This window comes from Phalacrocorax aristotelis, chromosome Z, assembly GCF_949628215.1.
Source record: "Phalacrocorax aristotelis chromosome Z, bGulAri2.1, whole genome shotgun sequence".
In the NCBI taxonomy this organism is placed as follows: domain Eukaryota; kingdom Metazoa; phylum Chordata; class Aves; order Suliformes; family Phalacrocoracidae; genus Phalacrocorax; species Phalacrocorax aristotelis.
In genome coordinates this window covers 34,062,469-34,076,462 of record NC_134311.1, presented here as the reverse complement: position 1 = coordinate 34,076,462, position 13,994 = coordinate 34,062,469, and the positions used below count along the sequence as shown (strand labels likewise).

The following is a 13,994-nucleotide window of genomic DNA, read 5'->3' as shown; positions in this document are numbered from 1 at the left end:
CATTTTCACAGTTGCATACTTTAATTCAGTGAACAATTTCCAGACTGTTTTGCTTGCTACCTTGAATATCCACTAAGATATATTTCCCTTTAAAGCACCATGCAGATTAGTTCTAGCAGCTTGTGTTCTGCACCAGAATTCCTTTAACACAAACATGCAAAAGCTTCTGCAACCAAAACATTATGCTTCAATAGTTGAAAATCATTAGACGTTTGAAACTGTACATATGGACATGTAAATATATCTAGTTATTGAAGTATTTATACTACCTCAGTCATTAAGTAGAACTGCTTGATGAGCGAGTATTATTAAAGCACAGACCCAAAAGATGGAAGACCTAACAGGTGCTTTTCTACTATACTGAACATAAACCTATGCTAAGTATCTGTGATGCTATATGGCTATGCTTTCAAAATTGTACTTATGGAGGTGTGACTTCAGTTAAAACTGAAAATCCAAAACATAGAGGGAGGAAGAGGGATTCCTTTTTCTATATTTATATATATGCTGCCTGTACCTCTGATCTTCATCACAAAAGTCCAGCAATTAAAACACATTTTTTTCCTGAATCTTTATCAACCTTCAGCTTTCTTACGCTTAAGCTATAGTTACTTGTGTTCACAATAAGGGTGCCCAAAAGATGACCTCCAATGTGCAGAACAGAGGAATAATGCAAGAGATGTCCCAGGTTGAATTTAAAGCATGAAAAAAAATCTCTAAAAGGTCTTCTTGCAGCATAGAGGCCAGGAAGGATCCCAGCAGAGCAGCTCTGTGGGGCCGGGAGCACTATCAGGCCCTAATGGCCCTGACCAGCCTGGCTTGGGACACCTCCCCACACACTCTGCCCAAAAGCCCCAAGGCCAGTGTCAGCTCAGGATGGACACCTGCAGCTCCCAGTTTGTGCCCCCTGCACTGAGCAGCCCTGCTTTTCCACCTCCCTGAGGGTTCACGTAATGTTTCTATTTACTTAGTGCTTTCTGCTTACTTTATGACTACAAAATTAATTTACAAAAGGCTCAAAATGACAGAAGGATACATCTTCAACCATCAGTATTTTAAGTTTTCTCTTCGTGAGTGGGCCTGCTTTATGTGCAGGCTGTTTATCCAATGCGACTGTTGCTGTACCGAATGAATGGTAACGTGACACTCAAATCCAGGGTAAACTACACTACATAAATAACAGTGTTTTAAGTAGTCTCAATCTTGTTTCAACTTGAAAAGTCTGCTGCACCTAACTCTACAGGCTGCGCATCAATTCTACTTCTTCAGATGCCTCTCACAACTCACTACTCTTTCTGCCTATCATTGAGCTACTTGAATCGCAATTCATAACACTGATCTAAAAAATACATTCATAAATATTGCTCATTTCAAGCTCACAACATATACCAGACTAAGTCTCTACATGAACAAAACATATCTTGTATCCCACTGTATCCAGGGTATTCTCCACAACTCTGACCCTACAGAACACCCATACATCATATGAACTTTGAGCTTATAAACAATTTATTGTTTTTTACAAAACGTGTTTAGGTACGCGTTTCATAGGGAATCTCCCTGTCTGCTGTGGCATGCACTGTGTCCTGGGTGACCACCTCTGACAACTACTACAAGTGTATCACAGAAAACTGTGATTCAAAGGAAGCATCTGCTGACCTGGGAAAAGCTGTCTTTCTGTCTCTTCAAAATTTCTACTCTAATTTCTGTCATAAATGTGCTCAGTTTGCAAACTGAAAGGTATTTCCTGATTTGCCTATCCTGCGTAGCCAGCTAGAGACCTTTTCAGCAGATCTTCACTCTAGCAACTTTACAGAGCAGCTGGGTCTGGTGGAAGAGCACTGCAATTAGGTATTGTGTAAGTCTCACCTCTGTCAATAACTTCCTGGACGTCCTCAAGCAATTGACTTAAATCCTCTACATCTTTATTTTCTCTTCAGTAAAATCAAAAGCTTGGTACTTTGCATTAAATAGTGCTTTGTGTTAAAGCTTGTAAACAAACATCACTTTGTAGAGCATGAGGATCTATTAACAATGAGTGTTCCATAGGAGCTAGGTATTATTATCATCATCATTATTATTATTATTAATCCTACAGTGGAGTGAGCCAGACTTCATTGCCTTCTTAACGCTGCTGAAGTGCTGTAAGAGAAACAGGTTCAATGCATCTGCCAGCGCAGCTTGATTTCATATCAGGCCCTTGTAAAGCTCATTAATTCTGAAGATTTTTATCATGACTGAGTGTTGTTAAGGATAACAGTCACCTAGGAACAGGACCATACAGGCAACTGCTTTCATAGTTTCTGTCTCTGACCCAAGAAAAGGTTTTGGGTAGATTTGAAACACTTTGCTGATATGTTTTTAACAGTTTATTGTGGTCTTTGCAGTGCAGCTTCACACTTAATTATTTCCTTTCAGAAGCAGACTCTGCACAATTTATGCACCTGGCCTTTTCATTCCTGCTCAGACTTCAGGAAAAAAGTAAGTAAAAATGAATGACCCTGTAGCATCTGCACTCAACATGTGGTTACAAAACATGTCCCTACATTTGGTGGCAAAGGTGGTGTTCCTGAAACATTTTAATTTCTCAGTAAGTTAAGGGTACTTTTAAAATGTCTTGTGGTTAATTAAAGCAGCTTGTCTGTAAGAAAGAGACAATTCTGTTTCTGACAATTACTTCATCAGAGGTATGCAGTGTCAAGTGTCAGTCAGGATGCTGGCGTCCAATCAGACATGCACTGCCTCATATAATTCCTATGCTAATAAGACCCCAAAATTGAAATAAAGGTGTGTTAGTACAACAACATATCCAGAAGAATGGGAATGATGCTGAGTGAGTTAAGATAATATGTTAAGATAAAATACCTCTCTTTCAGTCTTGTCATTAGTTAAGGTATTTGGTCAACTTATGTCTCTAAATTCAGGATTTGTTGAGATAACAAAACCAGACAAAAATCAGCTAAAAATCAGCTAATATAATGTGATGGTCCTGTGGAAAAAAGGCCTAGACGGCTTTTTCTGTTTACCTCACATTATTATCTTTGTGTCTCCCTATACCCTGTTTGTTTTTACCTTTTATCTTTTTGCTTGCCATTCCTGTCTAATTTCAAAGGGCTTTTTTCAGTCTTTAAACTTTTAGCTGTGACTTGGATTGTCTGAGTCAACCTTTTGAGACTGAAATCTTTCTTGGTGCTATGAAAAACTTATTTGAAAAATCCAGAGGAATATCTACCACTTACTTATTAAACAAACATTCTAGATTACCCTTATTAAATTGTGCCCAGTCTCCCTCTGAAAACAAATGATGACTGGAAATGTGCTTGCCCCAAGTCCCATCATTATTCCCATCACAACTCAAACGGACAGGCTCCGCCTCAGACCTGCCTGGAGCAGCCAATGGTGGAGATGCACTGCATTTTATCATAAATGTATAGAAGCAAATGAAATATGAATATTGCATGACTATGTAGAACTGCAGAGAAGCAATACTGAACCCCTCTTCGTCTGTAACTATGGAATTTGTTTCATTGCTTAAGGGAGTAAATCACCCTGAGTGTCAGTAGCTGGGAAGGCTGGCTGTCTCTGGCACTATCCCAGGGCAGATAGCACTTTTCCCATTGCATAAAACAGGAAAATTTAATATTTATACTCTATGCTTTCACCTCAACTTTCTACTATAAAATGAAGCCAGGCTCCAGCACAAGTACATCTAGTGTGTTAACAGAGGCAAGGTTCCTCAATGGGTTATGTGGCTAGGGGACAAAGCAGTGCCCTGTCACTGGGACAAAGCAGTACCTTGTCTCCAGCCTTTCGAAAGAAAGGCATGGGTTTTCTCTGAAGATTTTGGTTCATCTACGTGTTTTCTTTACGTTTGTAGCAGCAGATATTTACATTGGGCACAGAGTATTCTTATTGTAACCATTATTTGAAGACAAGTAAAGAAACCAACAGCCTTATTTCCAAGGAAAAACATAGAAGGAATTCTGACAATGCAGTTTTACCTCCTAAACAGACCAGCTAAATTCATTTGTGGATTTTGAAACTGTAAATAACTAGCAAGACTGTGTAATTTTTGCTTTAAAAAAATACAGTTCTAAGTTTAACTCTTCAAATCAACATTAATAGTGCCTAAACTGTGTCACTCATTAAATAACCCTACCTATGGAAATTACACCAAAGATTCCAAGGCGTTTTGCAACACTCCAAATGTACTGCAGACCAGACATTCACGTTGAGTTGAATCCTTCAGCACCAAAATCATTACATGCTTTGCTTTCTAAGAACAGTGTACAAATGTACAGTAATAATACTTGATTCATGTAATTAGAATAATATAATAATTAAAGACTCTGCTGCATGATTTTTGCTCATAGGATCTGATTTAATTTCTGTAAGAAACTCTCTTTTCATATCAGTGGGCTGTACAACAGACCCACAGCGTTTCAGATCCATGGAGCTCAAAAAAGAGGTTTTTGACATAGCAACAGGCATCAATGTCGTTCTTTCGTAGCCCAAATAACAGTGAAAGAGAACATGAAGGATGCTAACTGATAGCAAAGGAATATGGCACACTAGGAGGGATTAATTGGTAAAACCAATGCTGTCTTTGTCCCTTACTTCTCTCTCCCCTAACCTGCATGCACACAGCTTTAAACTCCACCATGACAAGCTAGTTTTCTAAGTCTTTAAGCTCTGGCTAACACTCTTTGGGTAGCTGGCTTGAGGATAGCAGACTCTGAATTAGAGGATCAGTATTCAGTCCTATTATCACCATATGGTTGAAACACACAACCCACTTCTTAAATATGTAAACCTCATTACAAACAGGATGCCTTGGGACTGTGTTCCTTGTTATTAGAATCACATCCACAAAATCCTACTGAGTATGTTTTTATTCGGGCCATGGAAAACTATCAGTGATTAACCGTTAATACTACTGCAACTTGACTGAGAGAAGCAGAATTGAAATCTATCTTTTACAAAAAAAAAAAAAAACACACAAAACAAAACAAACAAGAAAACCTTGCAAAAATTTTTCTAAAAAGAAGGAAGATAAATTTATCATCAACCAGAAAGAGAAGCTAAAAAGTCTTGCTGTAATGATAATATTCTTTTTCTTTAACAAATAGGCTGTAACTTTGACTTTATGTCTATTTTAAGGAATAAGAAGGAAGCAGAAACCCTCTTCTGTTTTTTCTTACAGGCTACGCTAGATACCTTTTGAACAGGTGAGCAAAGAGTACCACCACAAAACCATGAAGCATAGGTATTCTTGCTCCTACTTCAAACCAGCAGCAAATCAATTCTGGTTAGAGCAGAAAGAAAAAAAAGAGACACATTCTTCCAAAGAGCCCTGAAGACTTCTATGGGAAGGCCACATATGTTGCAGTTTCCACCATGTTAGCTCCACTTAAGGCTGTGCTTCACAGTCTGGGTTAGCCACTAAAGAGAAAAGTAATTTTGTAAATTCTGTGTCTAGTTGCAGAGATCGGCTAAAATCACATATACGTATCTAAATCTGCATATCTGCATATACACTGGAGGGAAACTATAGCACAGAAAAAAAGGATGCAATAAGAGCATGCAACACAGCAATTCAGTTTGTCCTTAAGCACATATTTAACTTTCAGCATGTAGGAATAGCCTCAGTTGTTTCAGTGAGAATATGCAGAAATGTTTATAGAACTGAAGCTTTAACTTGGTGATGTGTTTGAAAAGCTTCTCAAAAGATGTCTATTTTCCTCATCAGATGTAAATGGCCATTATCGCCTCCCAGGACATGAAAGTGTTAAAATGTTAAAGAAATAACTTTAGTTAGGATTATACTCTTTAGACACTGTGCTGCAATAATAACAATTTAATATGCTTTTCGCTGAAATATTATTTGCCTCACTTGTGGTGCTTCTTTTAGATGGAGTCCTTTTTCATTCCTACCTCTCAGATACTATCTTTGTATCTGTGTTTTAACACTAGATTTACCCAGGTCTGTTCTATATATACCACTGTCTTGGTTTTACGGCTTCTCAGCTCTTCCAGATATTCTGTATATAGGGTTATAAAATTATGCTACAGTATTTTGGGTTTATTTAGTTTTCAACTGCTGAGAAACAGCATTTTAAGCTCATCAACACTTGTTACAAAACCCAATCATGAGTTACCTAAAGTCAGACATACATTTGCCTCTTGACTGTTGATCATGCTTTTAATTAAATGTAACAAAACCCAAAACATCTATGCCATTACTCAATTAAACTTATCAGTAGACATGTATCATTGGAAACAGATTTCATTTAAACATTTAACCAGTGTTTCATTACACAATTTTACACTTTTTATTATATGTATTTGTTTTTCTGACAACATGAACATTTATAATCACTCCCTGTAGTAATCAGTCCCTCTATGGGGAAAACAGTGAGCTCATCAATGACTTTCATCACAGCAAACCGGTTTTTTTTTGTTTGTTTTTTTTTTATTAAGCCATAATTTGTTAAACTGTTCAGCAGTAGTGTTAAGTAAAATATCAGTACCTCGCCACTTTATGTCTCCTAATAGGGCTATTATGGTCACTGTCTAATTCAATACAAAAATATTTTTTTCATTTTTGTGAAAACTTTCACATTCAAATGATATTTAAAAATGCAACATGAAATCCACAGGGAAAAAAAATTTTAAAAGTGCCAGTTTTTTATGGGTGAAAATAATTCAGTTGCAGCAGACCATGAAGATCAGAACACAGTTCTTGTTTACCATAATCCTACAGCCATTTTTAAGCATCAGAGTTTCACTGCCTGTTTGAAAAAACAGGTAATACGTGAAAGTGTGGGGACAGCAGCAAAGTTACAGATTTGTCATACATTGCACATAGGAACTTTGTGCCTCTTACTTCAGATGATTCCAATGTGAGTTATCAAACTGCCCAGTAGTTACAATTTACCCTGTCCCATAAGCAATTTTCAAGTTTTTAATCTGGATTAATGAGAAAATAGTAACCCAGTGCACATTTACACAAAAAAATCATAAAAGCTTAGCTGGTTAAAAACAAATCTAATTTTGTCTCATTTAACTAATGGCATATGGAATTTTCTGCAAGGCATATGGTACTAATTAAACATGGTACGAGTCCCCCAGATAGTCAATATAGCCATGAGGTATCCAAGGAATGTTTCCCTTCAGTGTACATTATCTATGTATTGATTTGATGGTCTGAATGCATAAAAGCCCTGAGAACTAACAATGTTTAATGATGTGGGAACTGCACTTCTATTCTTATCTGCAGTTGCTGAGGAAAATTCTGAGATACTTAATGAACAGGCAAATTATGAACTAACCAGGACTGGTTTATTTTCATTCATTCATTAACCACTGATTTTGATATTTATTTTTAACCTTTTTTTTTAACATTTAGAGCACTGTTCTGTGACTTTACATGCCAGAGAGCATGAAGTTAGAGACATCACCCTATTTTTTAATAGAAACAATAATCTAGATTTCATACATTTTAATGACATTAACAAACACCTAAAATGTAAGTTGTATGGTGCTAATGATTTATTTTGAAAATTCTAATGTACATAATGTGTATAAACACACTTTCATGTATTTGGTACCAGCTGTGCTAATTAAAGTATTTGTTCTACTATCAGTGTTAGATATGGGTTAATTATTAACTTTAAATGTAAGTCCACTTGTATGTAATTTTAATTCTCTTTTCAATTCAGGGATATCAGCTTCCTCTAGCATACAGAAGGTCAACCACTGAAAAAATTAAGAAAACGAATACTGTATTTGTTCTGCTTCGTAATGATCACTTCAGGTAAAACAAACAGCAGCAGTGAATTCTCACAGTCATTAACTGCCTACTTACAATATCCTAAGCAAAATAAAAAATAAAATAGCTGAGTTCCCTGAGCTAATGGGAAAATGGTAAATGACCTTCCATTAACCAGGATATTTCCATCCAAAAGAACGACAGGGTCTCAACACCACTATATCCAGCATCAGTGGGTTATTTTTATGAAGACACTTCTCGAACAGCAACAGAGCAGCAGTTTGTGTTCTGAAAGGTAGCACTGACTCTTTTGTAGTTCCAGTAAATTTCAGAGTAATAAAAAAGACAGTACAATTTCAATAGTGCTCTGAATTGGCCAACTTACTCAATCTACCATCACTTGCAAAATCTACCATCATCACTAACAGAAAGAAATGAAAATTGCTTCCTACTGCTCCAACTGTTAAACATGCACTCTGCTTTTGATAATGAGACTTGAGAAAAACTGGTGAGAGTTAAGCAACAAGGCTATCACTCAGTTTTAAAGCATCCAGATATAAAGCCACACTGTGACTTTTATACCCCAAATAAGATGAGATTGAAAATCGACCTGTAATCTTATTAATACTCTGCTACAAAACAGTTTAACACTCAAGATACAAAAGCCACTTGGCAAATAAAACATGGTGACTGAAGAACTACTTCTGGACAATAACATTATTTTTATACTTTCTGCACACAGTGCTGGAAGGTGTAACCAGAATCTTACCTGACAACAAAAACATTGCACTTATCCTTCTCTCAAAGGCTCTACTTTAACAGGTCATTTCCAAATAGTTTCAAAGATGGAAATATTACCCTGTAAACTTAGGATTCTCTGCTCTTGACATGCTGTATCAATGAACTGAAAAGAGCAATAACATTTAAGGTGGCTGAATTCTCATTATGTAAAACAAGCTGCATTTTCCTGCTCAACCCACAACAGTATTTCTATTTGTGGAACATGATAAGAATTGTGCTCTGTGCCTTGCTGTTCTAAAATTTCAAACATAATTTCACTTTAAAAACACACGCGTCCTTAGAGATATTTTCAAACTGAAATATCATGCAAGATTAACAGTTCTTCACACATCAAGGAGTCTTTCTTTCCTGATGTATATTGCACCAGACATACTGAAAGCCTATGTATCCAAGATATACACAGTATGCTAGATAACACTGAAAACCTAAATTCAGAAGAAGGGAAAAAAACCCAAAACAGAAAGTAAGAAAACCAGCTTTTAGCTTAGGAACAGTATTTTTACACAGCTGTAGAACATTAACTGACAAAGAACCTATTTGCAGGTTTGCTCTAATTTAACAAATTAACACAGCTTCCCAACCCTGCCTTCCTGCATTTACATACCATGCATTATGCACAAAAAAAAGGAATATAGAAATAGAGATCCTTTCAGCATGTCTAGCCTGTCATCAAAACCAGCAGCAAATTTTTCATTGATAAAAAACATAGAATGGAAGAAATCAGACCAACCTTCACAATGTATGTCACACCAGGTCCCAGGATCTTCTCACTCGAGTGCAGCCATCCTCGAGAGGGTTTATTGACAAAGCTGCTACTTTGATTCCAGTCTTCACCTCCCGGATGCATTTCCTCTGACCGTGTTTTTTTCCCCATACTCATCTTGCTCACGTCCTGCTGAGAACACGAAGTGGCAGAGACAAGGTTACATGTGTTGTCTGAAGCCCCTGCTGCTGAGCTAGAAGCACTCGAGCTTCCCTGCAACTTGGAGACAGCAAGCTCCTTTACTGCAGAGGAGAGGTTTTTGATACCCAAAAGACTGCCCGTGTGAGAGAGTTTCAAGTGGGACACTTTATGGATGAGGGTACACAGGGTGGTGGGTCCATCTTCTTGGTCCTTGCGGAGAACCTCTGGCGAGACCAGGTACGAAGGTGCTGTTGAAGTCGTAGCAACTGCTGAGACCTTGCTGTTCATGGACAAATTGTGAATAAGATCATCAACTGATGTCACCGAATCATTCCTGAAGCGGTTATACTTGGTACGTTGAAGCATGCCCTTCTATCTGGTTTCCTGCATATGTTCTGGCAAATCTGATGCCAACACAGGAGATGCCTGTGCTAACATAGCAGGCGATTCATAACAACATGGATGGATAACTAGATTTTGGGGTAAAAAAGAAAAGAGTAAAAGGAAGAACAAAAAAATATATTTTTTTAAGAAATTTCCTATGGTTCCCCGTTAAGGTTGGGTGAAGTAACAGTTTTCTATGACAGAGATCCCAGTCCTGCTTAGAGCTGCCAACTCGCTCACAGCAAAAGCATGACTCACACAAATGAGAAGGACCCTTTTCAACAAAAGGCTCAGTGAACACTGCAAATCACTTCCTGTAGCAAAAAAAAAAAAAAAAGAAGAAAAAAAAAACCATCCACCCACTTACAGCACACTAGCACCAATCAATTCTCAAATTTCCTTTTCCTATCTTCTCAAACAGATATTTCCTTCCAACCTTTAATTCCTCCCCCCCCCCCCCATCACCACCGTTTTGGTACCAAAGGCAATTACCTTTAAAATTGAATTAACAGCCTTTATGGAACACCACACTTTATTCTTCTGCTTAAATGTTCTTCCACCTCACATATTTGTGAATCTATAAAGAAGTCACAATTAGATAGCAAATACCTGTATAATATTTGCACATACATAGCCTCCTTCCCACCCCCCCCAGCAAAACAGACACCTTAAAGGTGTTCAGAATACCTTTAAGCACACAAATATTTTAAAAACAGACATCAGAACTAAAGAATATACACATTTTCTTCCACAAAAGCAGCCTAACAGACTTTACAAGTGCCTTTGTGTCAATGCTACCTCTCACAGAAACTGTTACATCCGATTTTTGACAGAGAAAGAAATCCTTCTCCCCTGTTACTCCACAACAACCTCCTATTTTAATGCAGGAATTACATAAAGTACCTATGTGTGAAGAAAAAGTATTTTTCTGATATCCAACAACAGGCTTAACAGATGTCTTTTCTTTCACCACTGATATTCATTCTGAAGAAAAACATGGAGACGATCTCTGATTCACTGGAATGTTTGGTTTAATTCTGAAAAATGAAAAAAACCTAAAAGAATATTCAAAAGTCCACATAGCAGCAAACTGACACCCTGCAGTGAAAAATAAAAAAATGCACCAGGTCTTATTAGACATAAATGTCAGCCACAAACACTTGATCTGAGAAGTAGCAAAACATGCAGAAAACAGATATTTCATTTCTCCTATGTTTTTTTGAAAAATACAAAATGTGTACAGCATTGTAATACACAATGCACATCACAAGCCATATGGCTCTTTTCTATAAATTGACCTTCTTTGCAAAACATCTTTTGGATGTAGGACAATACACTGCATTATAAACAAATTCAGACCAGAGAAGTTGCGTAGTGCAGAGTTATTTTTTAAACAAATTACTAACTGCAGCACAATTTAAAGGAAAAATCCTATGGAATTCCTTCCCTCTCCCATGACTAAAGGCTGCAGTATACAAAGTGCAAATACAGTGAAACAGCCAGCTCAAATACAGGTATTTCATTAGTATATTCATGACACATTAAATTAAGTCAGCACCTCTTATCCCAGCAGTGATGAGTAACGGCAATGTCCTAGTCAGTGTAAAAGCAGGTTTCTAGTGATCTGCGGAATAGCCTTTCATCACCACACTGCGAACCTGCTACAGCATCCACACAGCATTCACTCCTCTCTTCATCCTCCTAGCATAGCAACAGCAAATATACACACCAAAGCCTATTTTTACGTGTCTCTACTGCCCAGAAAACCCTATTGCTCCCAAATGGCTCTCTTCATTAGAAGCGGCTAGCGAAACTGCAAAATGTGAATGAGATTCTGTGCGTGTGAATGAAAGGGCTGGCTAGCATCCCCACATTTCTGTGAATGAAGCGAGGCCTCGCAGCCTCTGCCAGGCAATCCCTTGGGTGCTCACCAGCCCAGCCAATACCAGCCGGCTTTGATGACTCATTCAGCAAAGCCTTGCTAAATAGTGGAAGATCCCATTTCGAGCACAGGCGGCACCTTTTTTGCAGCAACACCAGAAAATGAAGCTGGAGTCTGAGCAGACGAGGGTGGGTCCCAAAGCCCCTGTGGAAGGGAGGGTGTTGCCGGAGAAACACATGGGGTGTCCACAGGGGTGGCAGGTGAGGAAAACCAGGGAGTCAGGTCTGGATTCCTCCCCGACGTGTTCATTCAGCCGGTTCATTTACATCCAGGATAGGAACATGAATGTGCACATTTCATCTGATGTTTGACTGCTCTCTATGTGCACCAGCAGATTCACAGATTTTGCAGGTCTGCCTTCAGAGACCTCTGATTAAAAAAAAAAAAAAAACACAAAACAAAAACCAAAAAACCAAACCTGCTTGAAAAAAATGCATATACTTATTTACCCTATTAGCAGAGTAGGCATTTAAAAGCAGTATGATCACCAGTTCACTGGAAGAGAGGCAGAGGGAAAGCTAGAGGATAAAAGCTTTCCAGAGCACCAGCAAAGGGACTAATTTCTGACACAGCTTCACTGGGCACAGAAACGCAACCAAGACATCCGATGGATGTTGTGCTCTCCCGGAAATCTGACATTAGATGTTGAAGAGGAGTAGTAGCCACTGAATTACCCAGTGCTTGAACTCTGGTGCTCATTTCAGTGTCTGATTGGGAACTGGTCTCCTTTACCATCTGGCCCTAAATTGGGAGAACTGAACATTTTAAAACCTTGCCTTTTATAATTCTTGGGACTAGAAAAGGTAGATAATTTTGCCCTACAGGCAACAGGTTCAAATCCAACTCCAGGAAATAATGAATGAAATTAGGAGACCTTGTTATAGGTGTAAACTGCAATTAAATGAGGATCTAGTTAATTCTAGCTATTGCCAGAGCATTATAATAACTTTGGCATTTCCAACAACATGCCAGTAGTTTGCACACCTGACTATACCATGCTAGCCTTAGATGAGCTTGTTACTACTATTATCATAGCACTACTGACAGCAAGACATTCAAACCCCCACTTCTCTCTAATCTCTCTATCTGCACCTGTACTAGGTCAGCTAGTAAAATGGATCCAAGTTGAAAACAAGCCTTTTTCTTTTCTTTTGCAGGATATGAGCCAGGCACTGCCACCATGAGTAACAAATAGCTGTGGAACAATGAGTTCGTTGCTGACTCAGTAATAAAATCATAGGTGGACATTCAATGTCGATAAATGCAAAATAATAACTAATCCTAGCAATACATACACAGTGAGGGGGTGTACACTGCTTCTGATGAAGTACAGTATTTCTTATGAACTACTGGTATTTTTGGCATATCTGACCATTCCTTTTTTTTTTTACTTTTTTCTCCATTGTTTTTTCAGTCCTGTTTTCTCATGGATCCTCTCACCCTGACACAGTCTGTGTCTCATGTGACTATTTCTTCTTTTCCCCCTCCAAGTGGTTGTCAGGGGCTCATCCTTAGCTGCTACCTCTTTTGTTTCTGTATCTTAACTGCTTCTGCAGCCCATATTTCAGAAGCAAATTTTATTAACAGCAAAGGCTACAGGAAAAAAAAAAAGATACTGGGGAGCAAGATTAGAGGGAGGAAAGGGGAGAAACTACATTTTGGTTTCCATTGTTAGGATGAGGTTTAAAAGGATTTAAATTGCTGCAGATGCAAAGGTAGGAGGCATTGTCAATACACAAGCTAAAGTGGGTAAGATGGTGTGATCACCATAATGAGGAAGCGCAGGCAGTACAACTGCTATGTTCCATGGCCTGTAGTAAGAAACTCTCCTGAATGCAAAAAAGGTGACTTTCAGTGACCCATATTTAGAGAAATATTACTCATATAATCAGATTCAGCGAAAAGATGCAGACTGTGGTTAAATATATACTCTATACAAACAAGTGCTAGAAACTGTTAAATTCTGCTGAAAGACTATTTGCATTTCAACAGCTTCTGCCCAGTGGCAGTAAAATTGCTTCTGGACTAAACTGAATTTTAAAAAATGAGCATGAGAAAGACAATGACTTCTGAAAAAAATAATCCAAACTGAATATAGGTTACCTAAGTCATAAGAAACAGTGAATATGTCAGACAAACTTAAATACAGATGTTGCTATGAGTTTTAGTTGCAGCACACAAAAAGTAGCTGT

At 38.0% G+C, this 13,994-nt stretch overlaps 1 protein-coding gene across 1 annotated transcript in view; it reads right to left on the bottom strand.

The window, feature by feature from the left end:
* The window catches only part of SHC3 (SHC adaptor protein 3), a 63,931-nt gene extending 53,615 nt beyond the window's left edge, over positions 1–10,316 (bottom strand). The window contains exon 1 of the mRNA XM_075079945.1: positions 9,303–10,316. Coding sequence (XP_074936046.1) covers positions 9,303–9,842 — 540 coding nt within the window. The 5' untranslated portion in view covers positions 9,843–10,316. The remainder of the gene's footprint in view (positions 1–9,302) is intronic.
* Between the last annotated feature and the right edge of the window lie 3,678 nt (positions 10,317–13,994).